The sequence below is a fragment of the Bos javanicus genome, chromosome 1 (genome assembly GCF_032452875.1).
Source record: "Bos javanicus breed banteng chromosome 1, ARS-OSU_banteng_1.0, whole genome shotgun sequence".
Classification (NCBI taxonomy): domain Eukaryota; kingdom Metazoa; phylum Chordata; class Mammalia; order Artiodactyla; family Bovidae; genus Bos; species Bos javanicus.
The window spans coordinates 153,841,185-153,867,954 of NC_083868.1; the positions used below are offsets into that span (position 1 = coordinate 153,841,185).

At 49.6% G+C, this 26,770-nt stretch overlaps 1 protein-coding gene across 1 annotated transcript in view; it reads left to right on the forward strand.

The window, feature by feature from the left end:
* The window catches only part of PLCL2 (phospholipase C like 2), a 212,366-nt gene that overhangs the window by 101,962 nt on the left and 83,634 nt on the right, over window positions 1–26,770 (forward strand). Inside the window, exons 3-4 of the mRNA XM_061427830.1 lie at window positions 20,780–23,266; window positions 26,007–26,210. Of these exons, the coding sequence (XP_061283814.1) occupies window positions 20,780–23,266; window positions 26,007–26,210 (2,691 nt within the window). The remainder of the gene's footprint in view (window positions 1–20,779; window positions 23,267–26,006; window positions 26,211–26,770) is intronic.

Below are 26,770 nucleotides of genomic sequence, written 5' to 3' on the forward strand. Positions count from 1 at the left end.
TTGACGACCCATCAGGTGATGGAAGAGTCTTAGGAAAGTCAGCTGCCACAGCAGTTTCATATTTAGTACCAAGCCTTCCAAGCAATTAAGGACAGACAGGTAATTATTTTCCTAGGGCTTCCCTGGTGGCTCAGACAGTAAAGAATCCGCCTGCAATGTGGGAGACCTGGGTTCAATCCCTGGGTCGGGAAGATCCCCTGGAGGAGGCCACGGCAACCCACTCCAGTATCCGTGCCTGCAGAATCCCATGGATAGAGGAGCCTGGCGGGCTGCAGTCCATGAGGTCGCAAAGAGACACGACTGAGCAACTAACACACACACTGTTACTTTCCTCATTTTATAAAACTGGTGGCAGAGGATTCAGGAGGCTTCTGGCCCTTGGTGAGGCCTCCAGCCAGTCCCCTGGGCTGTGGTCTCACCCAGCGGGGGCTGGCGGAGCAGTGGACCCCCAGGAGAGCGGGGGACTGGCCACACAGCGTTGGGAGTGGGCAGTGCTCTCAGAGCTACAGCTTCAAGCCCCGACTCCCTTGGGGTCCCAACAGAGAAGCAGGGCTCTCCTTGAGTGTTTGGTCGGGGGGAGTTGTGATAGTTGCTGGAAGAACCGCAGGCCTCCAAGGGGGACAGAGAGCCATCCAGAGGTCAGCAAGTGCGGAAAGCATCCCGACCTGCAGGGAGAGGGACAGGGCGGCTGGGTGTGGAGTCTGGGGCCCTGGGGACGCGGAGTGGATGCCCCGCGGGGGCAGGGGGAGAGGGAAACAGCCAGCTTCACCCCCCGCAGGCCTGTCAGAGCCTCCCAGCGCTGTCCAGCGGGCCCAGGAGTGGAGGGCCAGCTCTGCGCTGTGCAGGAGGAGGGGGCCTGGGGAGGAACCTTGCCATCTGCCTGGGCAAGCATCCGACCTCTGAACTGGGATGGTAGGCCCCTGCCTCGCAGAGTGGAGGCTTCAGAGGGATCTTGTTTATCGGCGCCGCTCAGCGGAGCTCAGCCCAGCACCCCTTACCTGCACAGCACTGGGTGTGATGCGCCGTCGGTACCGGGTGGCCCCCAAGTGCAGCTGGGTGACCGGGGCGGGGGGCGACTTCCATCTGGTCCTCTCTGACCCCTGCCCAGGCCAGGGGTCATCCCAGGCGCCAGCCTTGCTTGACTCTCCTCATCCTTTTTGAAATGTCGTCTTGTCTCAAATAATTCATAAAGAGCGTCAGTTCACTAAACCTCCACTGCACGACCTAACTCAAGGCCTGCCACTGTCGTCCAGGGCCAGGGGGCTGCGAGAGCAGAGACAGCTGGGGAGCACCGGGCCAGGCTGTGTGGAAGTTGCCTTCCGCACATTCCTGCTGCTGCTGCTGCTGCTAAGTCACTTCCGTCATGTCCAACTCTGTGCGACCCCATAGACGGCAGCCCACCAGGCTCCCCCGTCCCTGGGATTCTCCAGGCAAGAACACTGGAGTGGGTTGCCATTTCCTTCTCCAATGCATGAAAGTGAAAAGGGAAAGTGAAGTCGCTCAGTCGTGTCCGACTCTGCGCGACCCCATGGACTGCAGCCTACCAGGCTCCTCCACCCTTGGGATTTTCTGCACATTCCTAATCCTGTCTTATTTTGAAAAGCCCTTGGTCTCAAGTTCTAGTCTTATTAAATTAAAAACCGCTCTACACGAATGCTTTTAAAAGCAGAACCAAATTACTTGAAAAACAAATGGATAATTGGAATAAAGGTGGCTCAGCTGAAGCTCCAGCTCTTCTCAGAGAAGAGAATGTGATTTCCGTGTTGCCTTTATAATTTCCAGGAAACCAACGTGAACTTTACATCCTGTTGGGGGAGGGGGGGATGCCTCAAATCAGATTAACAGATGAACATTCAGGTCATCTAATTGCTAGGTGCGTTTCTCACATGCCATGAGCTACAGACCAACTCAACAGCAGTTGACATTTTTGAACTTGAAGAGGTGGGTTTTGAGGTGACGGGGGAGAGTCCTAGATGGTTGATGGTGACGCCGGTGATAGGGATGATGTCGTATGCATATAATACGTCGTGCTTGGATTTGCAGTGAGAGCCACAGTGCACATTCATGGGGCGAGGGGCATGATTTGACTGCTGGGGGAGCTTCCCCGGGGTCGGTTGAGATGGTCAGTTGGAACAGCCCAGCCATCGGCCCCCTGACCCCACCTCACACCATCTCCAAGAACCCCTGCTCCCCCTAAAACATGTCCTTCCACCAACTGTACCCCTTCGTGAAGGGGGCAGGCTGCCCTGGCATGGCCCCTTGGCACTGCGCTCACCCACTCCGTTTGTTACCTCCAGCAGAGTGTCCCTCCTGTTCGTCTCACTTCAGGCTAAGTTGTGGATGAGGCACCAGCTGAGAACGGGGACCCACCCAGCAGTGTGCGGGAGCATGGCGTGGCCTGGGCCCCTGGGGGTCATGAAAGAGCAGGGCTCTGCACAGCTAGGAACGGGGCCAATTGCCCCCCTCGATCACAGCCACAAGCTGGGCGAGGACGCAGGGCGGCCGGGCAGGCAGTGGGTGGGGCTGAGGGTCCACCCCCAGCAGGATCAAGGATGCAGACAACCGTGGCATCCTCGAGAAACAAGCCCCATCCAGAGGATGGGCCCCCATCCCCAAAGGGACGCCCGACACACATCCTCGGATTCAGGGCGGCAGCGGCAGGGCTTCCCGGGTGGCCCAGTGGTTAAGAACCTGCCTGCCAGTGCAGGGGACGGGGGTCATGACCAACTGGCGGCCGGCCTGCCGGCCAGGAAGGGACACACCTGAAGCTGGGCGTAGACTTTGGTTCCACCTGGATCCCCAGTGCCCGGCACTTAGCGAGGATGCCGCACGTTACCTACAGGGTCATTTTCAAGGAGGGTAAGCGTGGATTTCAGCTTGCCCAGGACAGGCCCTGTTGTGGTGGCATGCTTATTTAGTTTTCAGGTTTTTTCTTTTTTTAAATTTTACGACATGGCATTGGTTTCTGCCATACAGCAGTGCGAATCAGCCGTAATCACACACACATCCCTCCCCGGAACCGCCCTCCCCTCCCCAGAACCCCCTCCAGGTCATCTCAGACGGGGCTCCCTGGGCTGCAGAGCAGCCTGCGCAGCTGTCCACCTGACTCCGATGGTGGACATATGTCGATGCCACCTTCCCCTTCTGTGGCCCTCGGTCCCTCCCCCGCTGCGTCCACAGTCCGCTCTACACCTGTGTCTCCATTCCTGCCTTGCAAATACGTTCATCAATACCAGTTTTTCTGGATTCCATATATATGCGTTAAAAATAACCTCCCGCTGTGACCCACATATGCCCCGGTTTCATGTCACTGTGCCCTGGGGCAGTGGAGTCCAGCAGCTGCCAGTATTCCTGACTGTCTCCAGAGTCTCTGGGGTGCTGGCCCTGCTGGTGGTCCTGACTGTCCCTGGGGTCTGGGGGTGATGGCCCTGCTGGTGGTCATGACCGTCCCTAGGATCTGGGTGCTGGCCCTGCTGTGGTCCTGGCTGTCCCTGGGTTTGGGGGTGCCGGCCCTCCTGTGGAAGCCTTGGCTACTGCTTCATTTCCCGGCACCCTTTCTCCAGAGTCTCCGTGGGGCCTTGGTGAATCAGGGCAGGGTTGCAAAATGAACTGAAGGGTTCACCTTCAAAACCCTCAGAAATCTAAGCACTTTTTAGAAGTGGGGGTAATTGGTATCGCAACCAAATTCTTGGAGTAAAAACTGCATCTCACTTAAGAAGGGCTTTGGGAGATTAGTTTGCAAGTAGACCAAGAATAATGTCCATGGGGTCACACAGAGTCGGACTCGACTGAGGACACGCAGACCCAGAAGGAGTCCTGGTTTTTACTTCTGGATAACTTTAGTGAAATAAAATGCAGTTTAATTAAATGTGGCATTTTTAGCTTAGGCTAGCAGAAATTCATAAAGGTATGCATGCCTGATAAACGCCTATATTTCATTCTCACACCAGAATTCTGAAGCATGTTAATAAAAAGCGCTTCTAGTTCCCTATCTCAGATGAAAGTCTGCAGCATTACTTTGTAAGATTGCTCGAGCTTCTTGGTTTTGTAATCAAGACAGTATGATGCAGAGACCTCTGCTAATAGTGTGTTCTGTGTTTGTAGTATTTAAAACCTGAATCAGCTGCGGGAAGCTGCGTTTGGGGTGAATTTTGTACCTGCTGTGTGATTAATTGTGCATTGGTATCTTGTCACGTCTCAGTACTTGGGGCTTACAGCAGCGAGGGGTGGAAATGGTGATGCGAGATGTCCTGGAAGCCTGAGACTGCGTTAGTCACTGGCGGCACAGGCCCTGTAAAATGCATTAATGATGAGATTTTGCTGGGTTGTAAAACTGCTTTTCATTTCAGTTTGATGAGCTAATTAATTTGGAAGGGACTCGTGGTTTTAAAAGGGTCCTGGCTGGTTCAGGGGAAATGGCAGGACCAGACCTTCTGCCATCCAAATTGGCATCGCTCTGCTTTCCAAATGCTCTGGATTAATTGCTCGAGCCTTATGGATTCCTGCCATGTAGGCATTGGCATTACTATTGATTTCTTAACCCAAGTGTAGCTTTTAATTTAAAAGAATGGGCCTGCCTTTGGGCATGACAGAGAGCAAGTGATTACTGTTGCTTCCCTCATAGCTCAGTTGGTAAATCATCTGCCAGCAATGCAGGAGACCTGGGTTCGATTCCTGGGTCAGGAAGATCCCCTGGAGAAGGAAAGGGTACCCCACTCCAGTGTTCTTGCCTGAAGAATCCCATGGGCAGAGGAGCGTGGCGGGCTGCAGTCCACGGGGTCGCAGGAGTCGGACACGCCCGAGCGGCTCAGCCACCACCATTGTGGCCCATAGGGAAGCTGTGTTTGTGACATGTCAGCAGCTGTTTGCGTTAGAAAATCTTGTATTTGCATACAACACCTCTATATAGAAAAGTGGTGAGTTGGAAATGGACTATAACTTAAATTTTTTTCAACAAATAAGGAACTTCAATAGTAATAATTTTTAAAAAACTTACTGTGGTAATCATTGCATGATGTACATAAGCGAAATCACTGTGTTGAACACCTTAAACTTTTACAGTGCTGGGGATGGAATTATAGCTCAAGAAAACTGGAAGGGAAAAAATTTGGATTATAACAAGTATAACTTTTTGAGATAACTATAACTGTTTAAAAAGTCATTTTAAAAGGATAGAGCTTTCTCTCTGGTGTTTGAAGTGATGAGCCTGTAAGCAGTAATCTTTGAGTTCATTCATTCATTTGGGGGGGTTCATAAATATTTAAGTGTTTTATATCCTTTAGCTCAGTTATTTTAGGCTGTGAAGGCAGAAATACCTACGTGAATGGGCTGTTGATTCTTAAAGTTGTAAAATGAATGAGGCCTCTTTTGATGTGTTGACCTTTTACAGCAGGTGGTGACTTGTCTTTGCACACAAGACGTGCCCTGGGTTATCAGCTTGGTACCTGTTGCTAGTTCTCCGTCCGTGGCTCTGACATGTGCGCTCTGGGCTGCAGAGGTCCTCCCAGAGGAGGCCCGAGTCCTCCCCAGGGCTGCTGCTTCCTGGAGTGCTGCAGGGCTCTTCTCTTGACTGCCTCCCCTTATCTCCCTTTTCCCCAGCCCCCCCGAGCTTCTTCAGACATTGCAGGCTCTGTCCTGTCTCCTGCCTTTGCACCTGCTGTTCTTTCTGATTAAACTCCTCTCCCTTCACATTTCCCCAGGGTCCAACTCAGAGTCATCCCTGGGGTAAGCTGGTGAGGGTCCCATCTTCTCTTGCTTCGCTAAGGAGTTTGCTCCTTCAGAGGTCTGTTCCCTTCTCCAGGATCATTCCTTTTCTCTTCTTTCCTGAACAGATCCCTTCAGCACGGAAACCTCTGAGTAAAAAAAGAAACACATGTGCTATAACCACTGATTCCTTCCCTGGCTCCTCCTTTGCCCAGGTAACTGCACTCACCGTCTGCATTGCTTATTAACCGCTGCCTCCAGCTCACGCTAGAGGCCTTCTGGCCTCTGTTACTACCCTGAAACTGCTCTTGCCAGGGTCAACAAAAGTTCTGTGCTTCCAGATCTCAAGCACATACCACTGACTTAACATCAAAGAATGCCTTATAACGGGGCTAGAGAGGTGCAAAGACGGGACATACAGCAGAGAAGGTTGCGGAGGTGCGTCCAGCTGTATCAGGGACACCATTAAATGCGAATGGGTTGTGTAATACACTCAAAGGCAGAGATTGTCAGAGTGGGCTTTTCTTTTTTTTAAGATGCAGCTATATGCTGTCTACACTTCTGATTCAAATATAAAAATAGTTTGAAAGCAACAGGATGGGAGAAAATGTATTATGCAAGCAGCAACTGTAAGAAAGTGGAGAGCTACGCTGATACTGAGCAAGCTTCCCTTTCTCGATCTTAACCTCTCAGGAACGTCATTGACTGTTCTTATACAGACACTTTATTTTCTGGCTGTTATAATACCACAGTATTCTGGCCGCTATAATACCTCCAGAATACTAGAAATTACATTTCTAGCTTCTGCTTTCTTGCCTCTTTTGCTAGTCCCTCTTTCTGTACCCAACCTAAATTACTAGAATGCGTCAGGTTAAATCCGAGGCCATCTTTTCGGACTCTCCTCCTTCACTGGGTAATTTCCTGGGGCCATCAAAGTGCTGTGGCTTGTACATTTGTAGGCTTGGCCTAACACGGCCTCTCTCCTACATTTGTAGGCTTGGCCTCTCTCCAGATTTCCAGATTCATATATTTAACCACCTAATTGACATCTTCACTTGGATATCTAGAGGCATCTCAAACTTAGCATATTCAAAATAAAACTACTGATCTCCCCACTCAGAAAACTACTCTTTCATCTTCCCCATCTAAATAAGTGGCGTTATCACGCACCATTTAATCAAGCCAGAAGCTTGGCAGTCATCTCTGATTCCTCCGTCTCACTCGTGTGCCGTGTCAGTCTGCCAGCGGGTGTCGTCAGCTCTATCATTTAAGTCATCTTGAAACCGTCTCTCTCTCTCCAGCTCTGCCGTCACCACTGTGGTCCCAGCTACCACCATGCTTTGTCTGGGGTTCTGTGGTTGTCTTTTCACCACTAACATCTCCCTGTCTCCACTCTTACTTCTTTCTAATCCACTCTCCTCTGGGCACTGTTTTAAAAGAGTAAATCAGACCACAAAGCTCTCCTTTAAGCCGCTGCTCTTAGGGTGACATCCAGACGCCTTCCTGTAAGATGCTGCAGCGTCTGGCCTCTGCGCCTCCCCATGGCCTCCTTCAGGCTCGTCCAGCTGACTGCAGCCGCTCTGGCCACGTTTCAGCGCTGGCGCGCAGGCCCATGTGAGCCTCGGGGTCTCTGCACTTGTCACTCCTTCTCGAGGGCAGAGTGGAGTGAGTGGCAGAGGGCAGATCCACCAGCAGGCAGCGTGTTGGAGGGGTCTGTCCAGAAACCTGAGCGAAGACCTGGAAGAAAGGGGAGGCACGGAGCCCCCAGCCCAGCTGGAGACTGGGGATCCTTGGAGAAGAGCTGTAGGGATTTTTGGCTGAGGGTTGCAGGACAGGGAAGGGGCCTCCAAAGCCTTATGGGCCTTGAGCGTGGGACTCGTGGTTTATAGCAGTAGTTGCTAGGTTGGGCAAGCATGGAAGGAAATATTAGGACTTCAGTTTAATTTTGTGAATGTTTTCCAGCATGTACAATCTGTTAATAGATAGCACATGTATTTAATTTATAAATAAATAAACAAACAGTTTAGCAGACTGGTCAATAATGAGATCGTGTAAATGAAAAGCACTTTGTTGTTTTTTTTAAATAAGTGCTTTGAATTTGTGAAAATCTCCAAACAAAAGAAAAGGCCAGAAGCAGATGACTTCACTGGTTCTACCAAACATTTGGAGAAGAATTGACACTAATCCTCAAACTCTTCCTTTGTATTTCTGTGTTATCTATTGTAACATTGATTTCTGATTTTATCTGAGTTGTCTTTCTTTTTTTCTTGGCAAGTCTAGCTCAAGGTCTGTTTATCTTAAAAAAATAAAATAAAACAGCTCTTAGTTTCGTAAATCTTCTCTGTTGTCTTTTAATGTCAGTTTCCTTTATTTCTGCTCTCGTCTTCGCTGTTTCCTTCTACCAACTTTGTTTTTAGTTTGCTCTTCATTTTCTAGTTCCTTGAGGTGTGAAGTTAGGTTGTTTATTTGTAATCGTTCTTATTAATGTAGCCACTTGTCCTTATGAAGTGCCCTCTTAAAACTGTTTTTGCTGCATCCCATAAATTTTGGTCTGTTGCATTTCCATTTTCATTTATCTCAGGTATTTTTTATTTCTTCTTTGACCCAACAGTTGTTCAGTGGCATATTGTTTAATCTCCACATGTTTGTAAAGCTTCCCTGTAAGTGATTTTTAGTTTTGTACCATGGTGGTCAGAAAAGATACCTGATACGATTTCACTCTTAAATTTATTAAGTCTTGTTTTGTGACCAAGCACGTGACCTGCCCTGGAGAATGTTCCATGTGCGTTTGAGAAGAGTGTGTGTTCTGTTGCTTCTGGATGGAATGCTCTGTTAGGTATCCCTCAAGTCCATCTGGTCTCAGGTGCCGTTTAAGAACAATGTTTCCTTATTGACTTTCCATCTGGAAGATCTACCCATTGATGAACCATGGGGTATTAAAGTCCCTTACTGTTACTCTGTTGCTGTGTATTTCTCTCTTTGGGGTCTGTTGAAACTTACTTTCTATATTTAGGTGCTCCATCCAGTGTTGGGTACATGCATATTTACGAGTGTCATATCCTCTTGTTGGATTGACCCCTTTATCACTGAGATAAAAATTCATCAGAAGGTGTTACTGTTCTGACTGCTTGAATTGGTCCAGCCAGGGGTTATAGAATATAAGATATGGCCCATTCCTGCAGAAAGTTTACTTTCTATTTGAGTAGATAAGACTAACCCACATAAAACAGCTGGAGATCTGGCTATAATTAAGTGTCAAATTCTGAGGCAGAGACTATAAATACTCTATGAGTTTGGAGAAGACACAGCATTGAGGCCTGGACTACTACAGGCACATGAATGGCTTGGGACTGAAAAGAATATTTTGTGGAAAGCTGAGTTTCCCTTTTGTAGGATTCGTGCTTTTTTTTCCCCCTGATACTCCCACCCCACAACACATACACTAATTTCATATGCAAATAAACCATTGGGTTAAAAAAAAGGTTGAAAGAAGGGTTTTTTTTTCCCTTCAAGATAAGATAGAAAATAATAAGCAAGAGGGTGGCATAAAAATACTGTTGGTGAAGCAATTTTCCTTTAGACTTTTAATTTTAAAGTAGCTGTGGAATTATTAAAATCCCTGACTGAAGGATCTGCTGTCTTCTTTGTTGTGATGGATATAGCACACAGAGTAGCTTTTCCTGCACGCGGATCTCTGCGGAAGCTTTGCTTCTGACTCTTGACTGCCCTGGACTGCCATCACCTTCCTCTCAATGCAGTGATGGATGTGAGGATTAAAAAATGAGGAAAATGAATTCTTCCTCCTAAACTACTCTGACGTTGTGAAAAATCAGCACGATTTAGGGGGAAAGCTGTGACTGAGAAGGTACTCAAGTTAGTAGCTAAGAACTCACATTACGTGATTCGACTTGCATACCTTTTAAAATTCAGTATGATTTAGCAGACGGTTATTAACAACTAAGGTTATATAACCACATCTCAAAATAGCTCTGCAGTATAGGAAGCCTGTGGTCCGCAGGCTTTATAATGTGCTAAATAAGGAATTATCATATACACAGCTGAGAAACACTGACAGGTTTCAGAGTGGGCCACTTAAGCACCGTTATTACAGATTATGAGTTGAAATTCATTAGTATGAGTATTTTCGCTAGAATGTAGAGTAGCACAAGTGTAGTTTACAGGGGCTCACTACTCACCCTTAAGGTTTCCATTACTGGAGAAAACCAATGAATTTTATTGCAGTTTACATTTGACACATATATAGATGACGGTTTTGTAAATTTACTTTGAATAAATAGTTTGTTTATTCAGTAGAAAGTGTTTCACCAAAAGAATGTCGTCTTGAAAGTATTATATTCCATTATGGTCCACTGATTCTATAATTAAAACCCCAGTGTTTTAAAGGCAGGTGTAAACTATTGCATTGAATGATTTGGAAGCTTTAATCTGACCTGGAAAACTTCATTTTACAGGAACTGGGACTCTATCTTCTTTACGTGTGGTTGTTTTGAACACTGTAGGAAATGATATGGGAGTATGAGGAAGAAGGAATCATCTGAAAAATTCTGATCAGAGGGTGCTTTGAGTGGTCATCAGATTATTTCTTAGATAAAACTATTATGGGGATCATTGCTTCAAAACTTTAAAAAATGATTTGGCTGGGCTGGGTCTTTCAAGGCTGCACAGGCGTTTCCCTAGCTGCAGTGAGCAGGGCTACTCTCCAGTTGGGGTGTGTGGCTCCTCGTTGCGGTGGCTTCTGCTGAGGCTCACGGGCGCCCTGGCTTCAGTAGCTGTGGCTCGTGGGCTCCGTGGTCGGGGCTCCCGGGCTCCAGAGCACAGGCTCAGCAGGTGTGGTGCATGGGCTTAGTTGCTCCACAGCGTGTGGGATCTTCCGGGACCAGGAATCGAACCCGTGTCTCCTGCGTTGGCAGGCAGATTCTTTACCACTGAGCCACCAGGAAAGCCCAGCAGTTTTTATATGTGAATAGTTATATGTGAGTTAAATTGTAAGTGTCGCTAAATTGATGGGATTTAAAATTAACAGGTTACTTTTAAGAAAGGACTTATTTCTTTGTTCTTTCTTGACAAGGAGAATACAGCCTTCTGAAGCTTCATTTTGACATGGCGTTTGGCTGTTTTGCCAGGTTCTCAAGGTATCTTGTGCATCACATCCATTTGGTTGTGCTGGAAACTTCTACGGTAGCGTTAAGTAGTGGCTTCAGTTAAACAAGGCCCAGAGAGAGTGCTGTGCACCCTGATCTTCTGGGAGGGGCTGCTGCTGCTGCTGCCGCTCAGTCGCTTCAGTCGTGTCCGACTCTGTGCGACCCCAGAGACGGCAGCCCACCAGGCTCCCCGTCCCTGGGATTCTCCAGGCAAGAACACTGGAGTGGGTTGCCATTTCCTTCTCCAATGCAGGAAAGTGAAAAGTGAAAGTGAAGTCGCTCAGTCGTGTCAGACTCTTTGCAACCCCATGGACTGCAGCCCACCAGGCTCCTCCATCCATGGGATTTTCCAGGCAAGAGCACTGGAGTGGGGTGCCATCGCCTTCTCTGGGATGGGACTAACGTTCCACATATCCTAGGTGATTAGAGTACTGCAGTGACACATTTATGATAGTGTTTATTCTTCTTTCATGAAGAAGTTCTTTCAGCCTGAAATGTATTTATTCAGTTCAGTTCAGTCGCTCAGTCATGTCCAACTCTTTGTGACCCCATGGACTGCAGCATAGCAGGCCTCCCTGTCCATCACCAACTCCTGGAGTTGACTCAAACTCATATCCATCGTATCAGTGATGCCATCTAATCATCTCATCCTCTGTCGTCCACTTCTCCTCCAGGCTTCAATCTTTCCCAGCACTAGGGTCTTTTCCAATGAGTCAGTTCTTTGCATCAACTGGCTGAAGTATTGGAGTTTCAGCTTCAGCATCAGGATCTCCTTGCAGTTAAGCGGGGTCTTACATAGAGTATATAAAAATTCAGGCAGTGTTTAGAGAACTTCCCCAGTATGACCTCATATTATAACAACCCTATGAAGCGGGGACTGTAAATAACACGTGGGGTGCAGGCATTTTTTAATCCCTATTTTACAGGTGGGAAATCTGAGGGATGGAGAGCATGCAATGCTAGCTCCCATCTGTGACCCATCACATTTCCATGGGTAATTCCTAAACTAGAAAGCCTATAGACTGCTGGATTATTTTGTTCTGCCTTGGAATAAAGACCATTTCACAGCTATAAATAAGAGCTCTTTTGCGATTGATTGACTTTGCTGTTTTTAATTAGCAAAATTCCATTACTTATATCCATAAATGATGTCGTTTTCTCTTTCCTGTCTCTTAGTCCATCATTTCTCTTTTGGATAACCTTAAAATTACCTTTACAATCCGATAAAACTTTTATCCTTTGCCTTTAACATTTAAGGTTGACATTCTTTCTTACGAAATGATAAATCTTTTCCTTTATCTTCTAAAATTTATGTTAATAAGGCCAAGATTCTAAACTTCTTAGAAGAAGTGAGATGGGTTTGCAAATTACTTTCAGAATTCAATCAGTTTTGTGCAGCCTCTGAAACTCACCTGTGACTCCTTACAGACCTACATTTTCATTAGGGACACCTTCATCTGGGGAATTAGAAGGAAATATAGGGGTTACTGCCCTTTAAAAGAGAATCCGTTTTCTCATCAGAGTATTCGTTGCATGTAGCACATTTGCAAGCAAGATCTAGTAGACAGCCTGTGGGTAGATGTGAGTGGGTCACCTGTGATCCATTTGAACGGTAGCTCGTACCTCCGTTCCTCGGTATTGGTTAGATGTGAGTGGGTCACCTGTGATCCATTTGAACGCTAGTTCTTACCTCCGTTCCTCGGTATTGGGTAGATGTGAGTGGGTCACCTGTGATCTGTTTGAACGGTAGCTCTTACCTCGTTCCTCGGTACTGGTTAGATGTCAGTGGTCACCTGTGATCCGTTTGAACGGTAGTTCTTACCTCCATTCCTCGGTATTTCACTTTCTTTTTTACTCTGGCCACCTTAAACTTTTCTCTTTGTATGTGTTTTCAGCAATTTGACTCCAGTAAGATAAATCCAGGAGCGCGTGTATGTATCATCGTGCTTGAGTTTCTTGGATCTAATTTTGGGAAATTCTAGGATATTATTTCTTCTCATGCTGTGTCTCTCTTATCCTCCTGGGACTCAGTTTTAACAAATGTTCTGCAACAACCCTGGGGTGTGCTGTTTTACATTTTTTACTTTTAAAATCTCTTTGTGTTTTATTTTGGATAATTTCTGTTGACACCTTTTCAAGTTCACTGACTCTTTCCTTGGCTATGTTCAGTCTGCTTATAAGCCTATCAAAGGAATTCATCAGCTCTGATATTTAGAGTTTTTAAATAGCATTTCCATTGAACTCGTTTTTCTAGTTTCCATCTTTCTGCTGAAATAGCCCATTTTCGTGAATAGCTCCTGAATATTGTCTACGCCCCCCATTCTTTTGTATATTAACATGAGTTGTTTTAGAGTCCCTGTCTGAAAGGTCTAGGTTACCTCTGAGCCTGACTGTTCACTGCTTTGTCTCTTAACAGTGGATTTTTTCCCTACCTTGTGTGTGTGTGTGTGTGTGTGTGTGTGGTATAATTTTTATTGAATGCTAAACATCATATTTAATGGAGACCGAGGTAAATAATATCTATGCTCAGAAGTGAACGTGCCTCTTCTTCTTCTAGGTCCTTCTTGTTTGGGGAAGTTGAGTCACTCTGGTCAATAACTGATCTGGGCTTGTGTTTTAAGTTGCCATTGTTACCTTGAGTGTCCCACTCCTTCAAAGTCCTCTACCTGCGGGCCATGCCAACATGGCCTTGTGTCTAGGCGGGGACTGGCGTCCTGGGGGGTCACACGAGGTTCCTGCTCTGCCATCGGCTTTCAGCTGCAGATGCGTGTGTCAGAAAGAGGTGTCTTTCCGCGGTCTTGCACCTGCCCCAGGGTACACCGCTTACTACGTGGTGCTTGGCTTCTGCCGGACTCAAGGGGATTCTCAGTCCTCCCGATCTAGTTTCAGTCTTAGGCAGCCGTGTGCAGCTGGGCTTCAGGGCTGGGACCTTGTGGGCACCCCGTCCTGCTCCCCGAGTCACCAGGCTCTGCTGTATCCGTGGTGCCTTTCCCCCTTCTGCTGGTGGTGGCAGAGTTCTGCGTTATTGGTGCAGGCTTCCCAATCCAAGGGGCGGTAGGTCTTGGTCCACGAGCCTGCAAAAGTGGATAGATTTTGCTTCTGCCTTTCCCCGAGTGGCCGAGGGGGAAAGCGGGCTTGCCGCAGTTTCCACTGTGGCTTAGGCTTAAGGCTTTTGCTTCTGGATGGGAGCGGGGCTTGGGGAGTGGTCAAGTTCCATGGTGACCCCTTCACCTGCTGCATTCCTGGGCCCTGGAGAGGGGCTCCCTCCCGCTGTGCCTCCATCTTCCTCGGGAGCAGCCCATGAGGCTTCCCTGGGAGTGCCGTCTCCCCTGTGTGTGGGGCTCCTAGTTACCCAGGCTGATGCAGTAAGCAGCACGCACTTGGCCTTCAGGGTTTCCTTACAATTGTAAGTGATTTCTCGTATGCGCTTCCGTGACGGCCCCCACTTCCTCCCGCGCTCTGCAAACTGTGAAACGACAGTGTCTGTGTCTTTGCTGTCCTCGGAGGGGCTTCCACTCCTTTGCATTCAGGTCCCTCGTGACCACGGTTCTCTGATGGGTATAAGAAAGGTGGTGACTTTGTTGACAGCCTGGTTTGTTTCTTGCCAAGTGGGAACAGCGTTCCCTTCCGGCTTTCTGCATCGGAAGCTGCCATCGGAGCTGGACCCGCCTGCCATGGGGACTGTCCCGACACACGCTGGCTCCCGAGCCGTCAGCAGGTCGGTGAGGGGTGCATCTGCGGGCCGAGCAGCTTTCTGTCACTCACAGCAAAGGGCCCCTCAGTGTGAGCGGGAGGCAGCAGTTGGCCGTACCTTGCTTTCCTTCAAGTCATTTTATTCTTTGTTGGTTCATCTGACGTGGTGAAATGACCTTCCGAGTGACTGGTTTTGCTCCAGATCTTTGCTTTTCTTTTCCTTTTTGCTCATCTTGGAGAGCACATCAAAGTTTTTAAGATGTATGAGAAAACCTTGCAAGGTAACCCTGATGTGCCCAGCATGACGTATTCCTTCAACTCAGAGCTATTGTTATTGAGCTGCAGAAAGGTCAGGCCTTGCTCTGCCTTTTTATGGGGCTGCAAGTTGCTTCTGGGGTGTTTTGTTTTGTTAAAGATAGATGTTTCTCTAACTCAGTGTTTCTAAACTCGCTTTCATTCCCAGACTCCCTTCAATAAACATAAAGATCTCATAGTCTTATCTAATGTTACTTACAAATCAGATTAAATAACTGAACTCACACAAACCAGAAGGGAAAACGCTGGTCTGTTCTCGGCTCTGCCGCCCACAAGAACCACACAGGAACCTTCTGCAGGGGTACGAATCTCGGTGTTGATGTGCCATTTTCTCGTGGTGTTTATTGAGACACTCCCTGATAGCCCCACTGGTAAAGAATCCGCCTGTGATGCAGGAGACCTGGGTTCCATTCCTAGGCCGGGAAGGTCCACTGGAGAAGGGATGGGTTGCCCACTCCAGTGTTCTCGGCCTTCCCTGGTGGCTTATCTGGTAAAGAATCTGTCTGCAATGTGGGAGACCTGGGCTCAATCCCTGGGTTGGGAAGATCCCCTGGAGAAGGGAAAGGCTACCTACTCCAGTATTCTGACCTGGAGAATTCCATGGATGGTATAGTCTACGGGGTCGCAAAGAGTTGGACACGACTGAGCGACTTTCACTGTCTCTTGCAATCAAACAGAAAATGGAAAGAAATCAGCTAGAAATACAGGAGGGAGACCTCCCTGGTGGTCCAGCAGTTGAGAACCTGCCTTGCAATGCAGGGGATGCAGGTTCGATCCTGGGCTGGGGAGCAGGAATCCCACGTGCTTCGGAGCAGCTTGGCTGCACGCGGTCTAGGTGGGAGCCCGCGTGCTGCAGGTGCTGACGCCCAGGCACTGAGGAGCCCGTAGGCCAGCTCTGAGCCCTGCCACGACTGGGGGTCCGCGCTCTGCAGATCCTGCCTGATACAAGGAAGACCCTGCGGGCCACCGCTGAGCCCCACCACGACTGGGGGGTCTGTGCTCTGCGGATCCTGCCTGATACAAGGAAAACCCTGCGGGCCACCGCTGAGCCCCACCACGACTCGGGGTCCATGCTCTGCAGATCCTGCCTGATACAAGGAAGACCCCGCCGGCCACAGCTGAGCCCCGCCATGACTGGGGGGTCTGTGCTCTGCAGCGAAAGATCCTGCCTGATACAAGGAAGACCCCACAGGCCACCGCTGAGCCCCACCATGACTGGGGGGGTCCGTGCTCTGCAGCGAAAGGTCTTGCCCGATGCACAGAAGACCCCGCAGGCCACCGCTGAGACCCGACACACCCAAATACATGAGTAATTTTGAAAGGAATAAAAGAAGGACATACAAGAGGAATGCCGTGGGACTCGGGAGGCCTGTCGCTCCCAACCGGGCAGCAGCTCCTGGTCCTTGAGGCCAGGCTACGGCTCCTCGGGTGAGCATCCCCTTCTCCAGGAGGCGCCTTGGTGGTTGCGTTGGAACCGAGCCCCTTGGCGCCTGCAAGAGAGTGAGGCCCGTGTGCTTATCTCCTCACTCCGGGATGAGAGTGAAACCGCCCACCCCTGTTACGGACTGCGCCCTCTGAAATACCCTATCAGCGCTCATTTTAGAGGCGAAAAGGTAGTGATAAGCTTCTGTTACATGAAGTAGGCAGTCTTGTTAGAAGTAGGTATGTTTTTCCACTGGGCTCTGTGTGGCCACTTCCCTGTATAATGTTAGGTATAAGTTCTGTAAAGGTTGTCACTCCTCCTGAGTTCGCTGTGGTGCGGGAGAGCTTGCAGGAGAGCTTGCTTATGGCCTCTTTCCAGCTCGCTGCTTTCACAAAATTGTTCCTGGTCCTGAAGTGTTATTCTCGATATGTGTGGGTTAAATGTATAAATGAATCTTTCAGCCTCTGTCCCACTCAGAATTTTGTGATCCTGTATTGAGAATTGAGAATTCAGGGTTGGCGCGCAGGCGGGTTCTTTCGGTAGCTGGTTTTCTTCTACACGAGACCTCACGTTTGTGTCCCTTCTCTTGGAATGAAGAGTGTTGATGGAGCGGCAGAGGCGCACTGGTGGCCCAAGCCTATCTACAGGCTGTGGCTCTCACCTCCGAGAAGCTCAGGGGACCATGCTTACAACACTCAGAGCCAGTTCTGAAACCTCACCTGTACTGTTTTTGAAAGTATTTGGAGGCATCTCCATCTCCGCAGAAAAGTGTGTCTTTTTACTCTGGTGTTAGGAGATTGAGTGAACCTAAGTTGTACGCGTTTAGTTTTCCTTTAGTTAAGGAACTGTGGGTGTAGCACATAGGGTTTCATCACTTTTTTAATTTTAAATTTGAGCTCACTAACATTCAGAGGCAATGTAGAAAACAGATTCCAGTTCTGCTGCAGACGAGCTGCTTAGCTGAGGCACATGATCTCTGCTCAAAGTGAAAACCAGTGGAAGTAAATACAAGTGGGACCAAGATTCTGGGACAGTAGAGGCAAGGAAGACAACAGCGAAGATCAGAGAGACTACAGGCTACTGCTTAGAAAAGATAAAACGGGTAAACCTTCAGCCAGACTCATCGGGAAAAAAACGGAAAGGGCTCAAGTCAATAAAACTGGAGATGAAAAAAGAAGATTACAACTGACACCGCAGAAATACAGAAGATCGGAAGAGACTACTGCAAGCAGCTCTGTGCCAATAAAACGGACTAGCCGGAGGAAACGGGCTCGTCCTTAGAAAGGTAGAGTCTCCGGAGCAGGAGGAAACAGAGAGTGTGAACAGACCAATCGCGAGCACTGGCCTGGAGCACTCCCGCAGACTGAAGGTTCTGGGGCAGACTCGGCAGGCGGCGGCCTGGGTCTCCCCCTCTGCGTGCACGCCCTTCCTTTCTCGGGGTGCCCTCACGTCCTGCCGCCGCCTCCAGCCAGGGGTCCTGGTCCCGCCCGGGATGAGGGCCGGCTCCGGCCGGCTCCCGCCAGCTCCCCGTTGTTTCTAGGCACGCACCCTTCTCCCGCGATGCTTTCTCATAGCTTTGTCTGCCGGCGGGGAGGGAGAGACAGCCTCCATGTGCTGTAGGGAGAACAGGGGTGGTTCTTGGCGACAGCCGATGGTGGGGAAGGAGGGAGGCGCGGTCTCTGCTTAGGGGAGTCCCCGCTGTCTCTGCCTCAGCCTGGACTGGGGGGGTGCCGTCTTGTGCCTGTGGCGGGGTCAGAGCCCTGAAGTCACCCAGCAGAGCCTGTGAGGAGCAGGGCCGTGTTTCTGCCGCCACGAGGATGCAGCTGAAGCCACCGCTTGTCCCGTGGATGTGGGCATGCAAGCGCGCGTGGATGGTACTAACCTGCTTTGAAACTTGGCTTTTCCCTCTGAATAGCAAGGAGGTTCCAAACATGTTGTTGTAATAAATTAGAAAGTGGTGGTCCAGTGTTAAGCAATATGTTGACAATGGCAGAATATATGATCACAGTGCTGAGAAAATGCTGTATACTTATTTCAGTGAATAAGTGGGTCAGTACCTCCATTTATCTTTGTGATTCCTTTTTACTAGGGGCAGCTTTGAGATATGATTTATAAAAATTATAAATGTACTTAATTAGCGTGTTGTCCTTATGAAAGGTGAAAGCGTGTTGTTGAAGGTAAAGATAACCCTCACTCTGAAACTCATGCATTTCTTTCATGCCCTTATGCATGGCTGGTTATAACCTTAATTTCATGCCAACTTAAATAGATAGAATACAATCTAAATTTAAAGGATTGGAACAGCTATAGTACAGCATATCTTATGGATACCATTACTGCAGTTTTAATCTCTTCTGCACTTGATTGTTCTAGCATACAACTATAAAGAAATACTGTGCCATCCAGCTTTTCTATTGTATCTTGGCATTCATATCACAAAAGCCTCTCTGGTTCATTTTGAAACTTTGAGGGAAACGATACCTGTGTGATTTAAAGTTTAATTACTTAACTTCTGCAAATTGCTTTTCGAAGTATAGGTATTTGAAAAATAAAAGTGGTTTTAAATTTCAGACCTAACGAATAGCTTAATCACTTTTCAAAATGTAGAAGTTTTATTCAAAATAGATTCTCTCAAGGGCAGGAAAGTTAGAATGCCTTGCCTTTGTATGAGATTTTGCATGCTCTTTACTTTATTGCCATGAAAGTCACATAATCCCAATCTTTCTCTTTGTTTCTTATTTATGAATATAATGACTTACTGAAAATTGATCACTAATTTCATATACCTCCTGAAAGGCAGTATCAAGTTTTAGGTTTAAACTGTGAAAGATGTAGTGAGGCCATTTGAGCATTTTTTAAAAATAAAATAATTAAGACGTCTGTACAGGGAAAGAACTTAAATACACACATGGATATGGCGTCAGCCCCTCATGGTGGACACCACTGCATCATGCAGGGAAGCTGAGGAATGACGCAAAGCGCCATAGATGTAGGTGCTGCCTGACGTTCTCACTTGCTGCGGCTAAGTCGCTTCAGTCGTGTCCGACTCTGTGGGACCCCATAGACGGCAGCCCACCAGGCTCCCCCGTCCCTGTGATTCTCCAGGCAAGAACACTGGAGTCGGTTGCCATTTCCTTCTCCAGTGCATGAAAGTGAAACGTGAAAGTGAAGTCGATCAGTCGTTGTCTGACTCTTGACGACCCCATGGACGGCAGCCCACCAGGCTCCCCCATCCCTGTGATTCTCCAGGCAAGAACACTGGAGTGGGTTGCCATTTCCTTCTCCAATGCATGAAAGTGAAAAGTGAAAGTGAAGATGCTCAGTCGTGTCCGACTCTTAGCGACCCCATGGACTGCAGCCCACCAGGCTCCTCCGTCCATGGGATTTTCCTGGCAAGAGTACTGGAGTGGGGTGCCACTGCCTTCTCCTGGTAGTGTTAACAGTCTGTTACTGTTAGGAGACCTGTTCTAGACGCTTATCTGGTGCATGGGAGCAGGCTTTAATAAATCGAAGTCCAGAATTTTAGAAGCACCGCCACCCGAAGTCTGTGGCTCCCACCCAGACTTAACATAATGGCAGAAGTAAAACCATATCTATTTGAAGTATTTAGGAGCATGACTAATCTGAAACTCTGAAAAGCCAGGCATTGCTGCTGGAATTCCAGGGTCTACTCATGTAACACATAATTTAATGGCTCATGCCGAGTTTTCCAGACGCAGCCCAGACAGTTCAGTGAGTCCACATGGTTAGGGAGCGGTTTTAAGCTTTACTGTACATTCCTGTTTCCTAGAGTGATGCCTAAAATGTAAATGCTGGGGCATCACCGCTTGGAGAGCTGATTCCATGGGAATTCCGAGGAAAGTGGTTTAGTGACAGCCTTTTGAGAAGCCTGGTTAGGAGAGTGGTATGCAGCAGGGCCTGCTAAGTGGGTGTGTGACCCATGTGTGACTCGGGCTCTGCACGGGTCTTAATACCCTTCTACAGCCTTCTTAAATTCAGTTTCTGAACACCGAGTCCTGCATGGCCATTTTCCCCCTGAGCCCTGCAATGTGGCCAATTCTGTATGCAAGCTTTTATTGTGTTTTGCTTTTAAGTCGTGTCTCTTGACATTTATGGATTGCAATTATTCCATAATTATTTTTTTACCTGTCTGTATTAGGCTGTAACGGAGAAGGCAATGGCACCCCACTCCAGTGTTCTTGCCTGGAGAATCCCAGGGACGGGGGAGCCTGGTGGGCTGCCATCCATGGGGTCGCACAGAGTTGGACACGACTGATGTGACTTAGCAGCAGCAGCATTAGGCTGTAAATACAGAGGCCACTTCTAAGCTTCAGAAGTGAATGAGTGCCATGCATTACGGGACATACAATAGGAAATCCTGAGTATGGGTTTTCTCCCAAGGAAATTAAATTTCTGTTCCTAGTCTTGAACACAGAAGCCTACGTCTGTGCGCTTCTAATCCACGGTGGCTTTTCTCTCCTAGGATGGTACAAAGCAGAAACGGGAGCGGAAGAAGACCGTCTCCTTCAGCAGCATGCCCACAGAGAAGAAGATCAGCAGTGCCAGCGACTGCATCAACGCCATGGTGGAGGGCTCCGAGCTCAAAAAGGTCCGCTCCAACTCGAGGATTTACCACCGGTATTTCTTGCTGGACGCCGACATGCAGAGCCTGAGGTGGGAACCATCCAAGAAGGATTCTGAGAAAGCCAAGATTGATATCAAGTCCATCAAGGAAGTGAGAACAGGGAAAAATACAGACATATTCCGCAGCAATGGCGTTTCCGACCAGATATCCGAAGACTGTGCGTTTTCGGTCATCTACGGAGAGAATTATGAGTCACTCGATTTGGTTGCCAACTCTGCAGACGTTGCAAACATATGGGTCACGGGACTGCGGTACCTAATTTCTTATGGAAAACATACCCTTGACATGTTAGAAAGTAGCCAGGACAACATGAGGACTTCTTGGGTTTCACAGATGTTTAGTGAAATTGATGTAGATGACCTGGGACATATAACTCTGTGCAGTGCCGTGCAGTGTATCAGGAATCTCAATCCTGGCTTAAAAACAAGCAAAATCGAGCTTAAGTTCAAAGAACTGCATAAATCCAAGGACAAAACTGGTACTGATGTCACTAAGGAGGAGTTTGTTGAGGTTTTCCACGAGCTTTGTACTAGACCTGAAATTTATTTCCTTTTAGTTCAGTTCTCAAGCAATAAAGAATTCCTTGATACCAAGGACCTGATGATGTTTCTGGAGGCAGAGCAGGGCGTGGCGCACATAAATGAGGAAATAAGCCTTGAGATTATCCACAAGTACGAGCCATCCAAAGAGGGTCAGGAGAAGGGCTGGCTTTCCATAGACGGGTTCACTAACTACCTTATGTCACCTGACTGTTACATATTTGATCCAGAGCATAAGAAGGTCTGTCAGGACATGAAGCAGCCTCTGTCTCATTACTTTATAAATTCATCTCACAACACATACTTAATCGAGGATCAGTTTCGGGGCCCCTCTGATATCACAGGGTACATCCGAGCTCTTAAAATGGGTTGCCGGAGCGTGGAGTTGGACGTCTGGGACGGGCCGGATAACGAGCCTGTGATTTACACGGGCCACACCATGACCTCTCAGATCGTCTTCCGCAGTGTCATCGACATCATTAACAAGTATGCCTTCTTCGCTTCCGAGTACCCGCTCATCCTGTGTTTGGAAAACCACTGTTCCATCAAACAGCAGAAGGTCATGGTGCAGCACATGAAGAAGATTTTAGGAGACAAGCTGTACACGACGTCACCTAACGTCGAGGAGTCTTACTTGCCGTCCCCAGACGTCCTGAAAGGGAAGATCCTCGTCAAGGCGAAGAAGCTGTCCTCCAGCTGTTCCGGGGTCGAGGGCGATGTCACCGACGAGGATGAGGGGGCGGAGATGTCCCAGAGGATGGGCAAGGAGAACACGGAGCCGGCCAACCACGTGCCTGCCAAGCGCTTCCAGCTCTGCAAAGAGCTGTCGGAGCTGGTGAGCATCTGCAAGTCCGTGCAGTTCAAGGAGTTCCAGGCGTCCTTCCAGGCTCAGAAGTACTGGGAGGTCTGCTCCTTCAACGAAGTGCTGGCCAGCAAGTACGCCAACGAGAACCCGGGGGACTTCGTCAATTACAATAAGCGCTTTCTGGCCCGGGTCTTCCCCAGTCCGATGAGGATTGACTCCAGCAACATGAACCCGCAGGATTTTTGGAAGTGCGGCTGTCAGATCGTGGCCATGAACTTCCAGACCCCGGGGTTGATGATGGACCTGAACGTGGGCTGGTTCCGGCAGAACGGGAACTGCGGCTACGTGCTGCGGCCCGCCATCATGCGGGAGGAGGTCTCCTTCTTCAGCGCCAACACCAAGGACTCAGTGCCGGGGGTCTCCCCGCAGCTGCTCCACATCAAGGTCATCAGCGGGCAGAACTTCCCCAAGCCCAAAGGCTCGGGCGCCAAGGGCGACGTGGTGGACCCGTACGTGTACGTGGAGATCCACGGCATCCCCGCTGACTGCGCCGAGCAGAGGACGAGGACCGTGCACCAGAACGGGGACGCGCCCATCTTCGACGAGAGCTTCGAGTTCCAGGTCAACCTCCCTGAGCTGGCCATGGTGCGCTTCGTGGTCTTGGACGACGACTACATCGGCGACGAGTTCATCGGCCAGTACACCATCCCCTTCGAGTGCCTGCAGACCGGCTACCGCCATGTGCAGCTGCAGTCGCTGACTGGCGAGGTCTTGGCACACGCGTCCCTGTTCGTGCACGTGGCCATCACCAACCGGAGAGGGGGCGGCAAGCCCCACAAGAGGGGCCTCTCCGTGCGGAAGGGGAAGAAGTCCCGGGAGTACGCGTCCCTGAGGACGCTGTGGATCAAAACTGTGGACGAGGTCTTCAAGAACGCCCAGCCCCCGATCCGGGATGCCACGGACCTCAGGGAGAACATGCAGGTAGGCCGGGGTCCGCCTCCGCAGAGGCTCAGGAGGCTGTTAGAGGGTTCCAGCCAACAGCTGTGTATCTGATCGAAAGTACTTCGTAAATTCCAGTTACTTGTAAGAATGCTCACCCACTGATGTCATTTTTTTTTTTTTCCCCATCATGTAAATTTCCAAAAGGGCAGTTGGCCCTTCAACACGTTGATGACACTTGGGAATAAGCCGGCCTTGTTGCTGAGCCCAAAGAAGGCCCTGGTCCCTGGTAGCCCCTAAGGAACGCTTTTCCTAAATGCGCAGGTGGGAATCTCTCCTGTTTCTGGGCACTCCTGAGCTGGAGCGCACACACAGCCGGTCAGAATGAAAGAACACGCCCGCCATTTCTCCTGGGGCGGTCCTGCTGCAGGAATGGCAAGTCTGTAAACGGCCAGCGTCTGAGTGTTGAGCCTGCACTTGACTCTGGAGCCCAGCAGTCTAGTTGTTTCAGTAAGAGACACATGATGCCTGTGTGTATTAGACATCTAAGATAGTAACCACCTCTGATACCCATAGCAACCACAAGCAGTCAGTCAGGATTATGTATGTAATAAAGTATTGTCCATGTGTCTAGCAGGATACGGGGGCTGCCAGCGATGCAGAGCAAGGCGTGAGGGCTGCCACACACACACACACACACACACACACACACCAGCTCCAGCACATAGACACACAGACACACACACACATACACACCAGCGCCCACATACAGACACACACCAGCCCCTACACACACACACACACACACACACACACACACCCCAACCCTAGCACAGTCACACACACACCCCCCCAACCCCAGCACACAGACACACACACACACCAGCCCCTGCACACAGACACACACACACACATACACACCAGCCCTTGAAAACACACACACACACACCCCAACCCCAGCACAGAGACACACACAGACACAGACCAGCGCCTGCACACAGACACACACACACCCCAGCCCCAGCACACACACACACACACACACACACAAACCAGCCCCTGCACACACACACACACCAGCCCCAGCATGCACACACACACACACACACACACACACACACACCAGCCCCAGCACGCGCACACACACACACACACACACCAGCCCCAGTCTGGGTCCATCCCAAAGATACATGTGTGTAAAGACATACATGTATATAACTATTAAGAGCAGAATGCCAGCAGCAAGTAAAACAAAAAGACCTTCTGGCAGCGGAGAAAGGTTATCGTTTGTCTCAAAGCAAAGCATAATGGAAATACAGACAGCGTCCCGTCCCCCCCCCCCCGCCCCCGCAACCCCCTACCCCGCCCACTCCCCGTCTCCGAGGCTGCCGTGGTCGTGGACCTCAGCCCTGAGCAGGCCGCAGCCATGCCGGCGTGGACGAGAAGCTGCCCGTCGCCCTTCGGGGCTGCGTGTGTCTGCGCTGTGTGTGTGCTGTGTGCAGCTGGGGCTGTGACTGGGCCGTGGAGCCTGGGTGGGCAGGATCCCGCAGATGCCTGTGGTTGGGGGTGGGCATTGGGAAGGGGCGGCCGGCGGGGAGCAGGAGACGAAACAACCAGGGTGACGGCAGGTGGAGAAGAAGTCTGGGCTCTGAGGGCCCCCAGCGCTCGCAGGAAGGACTGACGGGCGTCAGCATCCAGGATACTCAACTTGATGACCATATTTAAAGTAGTGTTGATCAAATGTCCCATTTCAAACCGACGTGCTGCTCATCTCCAAGGACTGCGGTGTTTGAGCCCAGAAGGCACAGGTTTGGGGGGCCTGGGCCCCTGCCCTCTAGGCGCCATCCTCAGCCCAGGTCGGGACCCAGGCGTGCCTGGATGTCCCGTGTTTCAGTTAGAATGTCCCTGTTGCGGCAGCGCAGGATCGAGAGTGTCAGCCTCGTCCTGAACCAACTTCAGGTACCAGCTTGACCCCCTCCCCTGCCGGCCGCGTGACCCCAGACGGACAAGAGGCCATGGCTGAGGCTCGGTTCCTGTGGGCCCAGCGTGGTGGTGGAGGGTCAGACAGGGCCACGTGTAACATGCGTGCCTCCAAGCGGCGCTCAAACACCCGCTCACGGCTTTCTACAGTGCGGAGAGGCTTCCTTTCACGGGTATTTCTATGGCCTGCCGCTAGTGATTAGAAATAAAGGACATGGAAGAGGAGCAGTGGGACCCCTGGAGACGGGGCGATGGGCAGGGCAGGCTGTGGTCCCCAGGTTTCCCGCCCGAAACCGCAGCTTCCCCAAAGTTCCTCTAGCTTTGGAACCAGCAGGTGTAAACAGCTGAGAGGGATTCAGGTTCCTACCTGCCAGATGCTCCTCTCCTTTTTGGATGGCTGGCCTACTTGATACTTAGTTGAAGCCTGATTCCATTTTTTTCTCGTCTTTTTGAAAGCAGAAGCCGTTTTTTTTTTTGTTTGTTTGCTTGTAGTTGCATATCGGTGTTTACACTGCTGTGAACTTTGATCTGAAAAGCGGCTTTGCCCTTCAAAAGAATTTGACTTGTTTGCCTCTTCTGCCCTTTGGATAAATTGGTGTTACAAATGTCTATGACTACGTTTACTTTGGAAAATAGCCCTTTTTCCCCAGGATAAAATAATCATTAACCACGTCTGTTGTAACACGGACACTAACCGTTGTGCCAGGCAGCCCCAGGATAACCAGGTGTGCCGAGTACGGCATCCTTGGGACACTCAGCCCCTGCTGAATTACAGAGCGCCTTCTTTCTTCCCACTGAGCAGAATGCAGTGGTGTCCTTCAAGGAGCTGTGTGGTCTCTCCTCCGTGGCCAACCTCATGCAGTGCATGCTGGCGGTGTCTCCCCGCTTCCTGGGACCTGATAACACGCCCCTGGTGGTTCTGAACCTCAGCGAGCAGTACCCCACCATGGAGTTGCAGGGGATCGTGCCCGAGGTTCTGAAGAAGATCGTGACGACGTACGACATGGTGAGTGGCTCTTGGGACTTTCAGGGTGCCGCGGGGGAGAGAGGCATCTTGGGCCGGTGCCCCTGGTGTGCTCGGGGCTCTGGCTAAGGACTTGGCTTTACCTGTGCGGGAGCGTGGCTACCCTGCCCTTGCTGCATTTGAAAGACTTGAGTGTTTCGTCGTTGCTGTTGCAGAAAGCAGGCCGCGGACACGTGCCTCCATTGGATCAAATAGTGGTCAGCTTTTCAGGAATACATCTGAGTTGCTTTCTAAAGCATACACGATTTTCGACACGCATAGAGTAAGGATTTTTTTTAATCTTTCCTTGTAGCCAGCCATTGATTCACCCATATTTTGTTTTCATTTTTCAAACTGGCAGAGGTGAGAAAGTTAGTTTTATTCTAAAATGCCTTTAAAATAGCCTCAGAGGCAGGTGTCTCCACCACATACCTGGGCCGTGCAATGCCCTCCCTCCTGAGGGCAGCCACCCCATGGTGCCCATGATTGGTAATCAGCTTAGCGTCAGTGAGGAATCCTCGGGACACCCAGAATGCTGCATTTTTGCACTTGAGGTCTGCCTT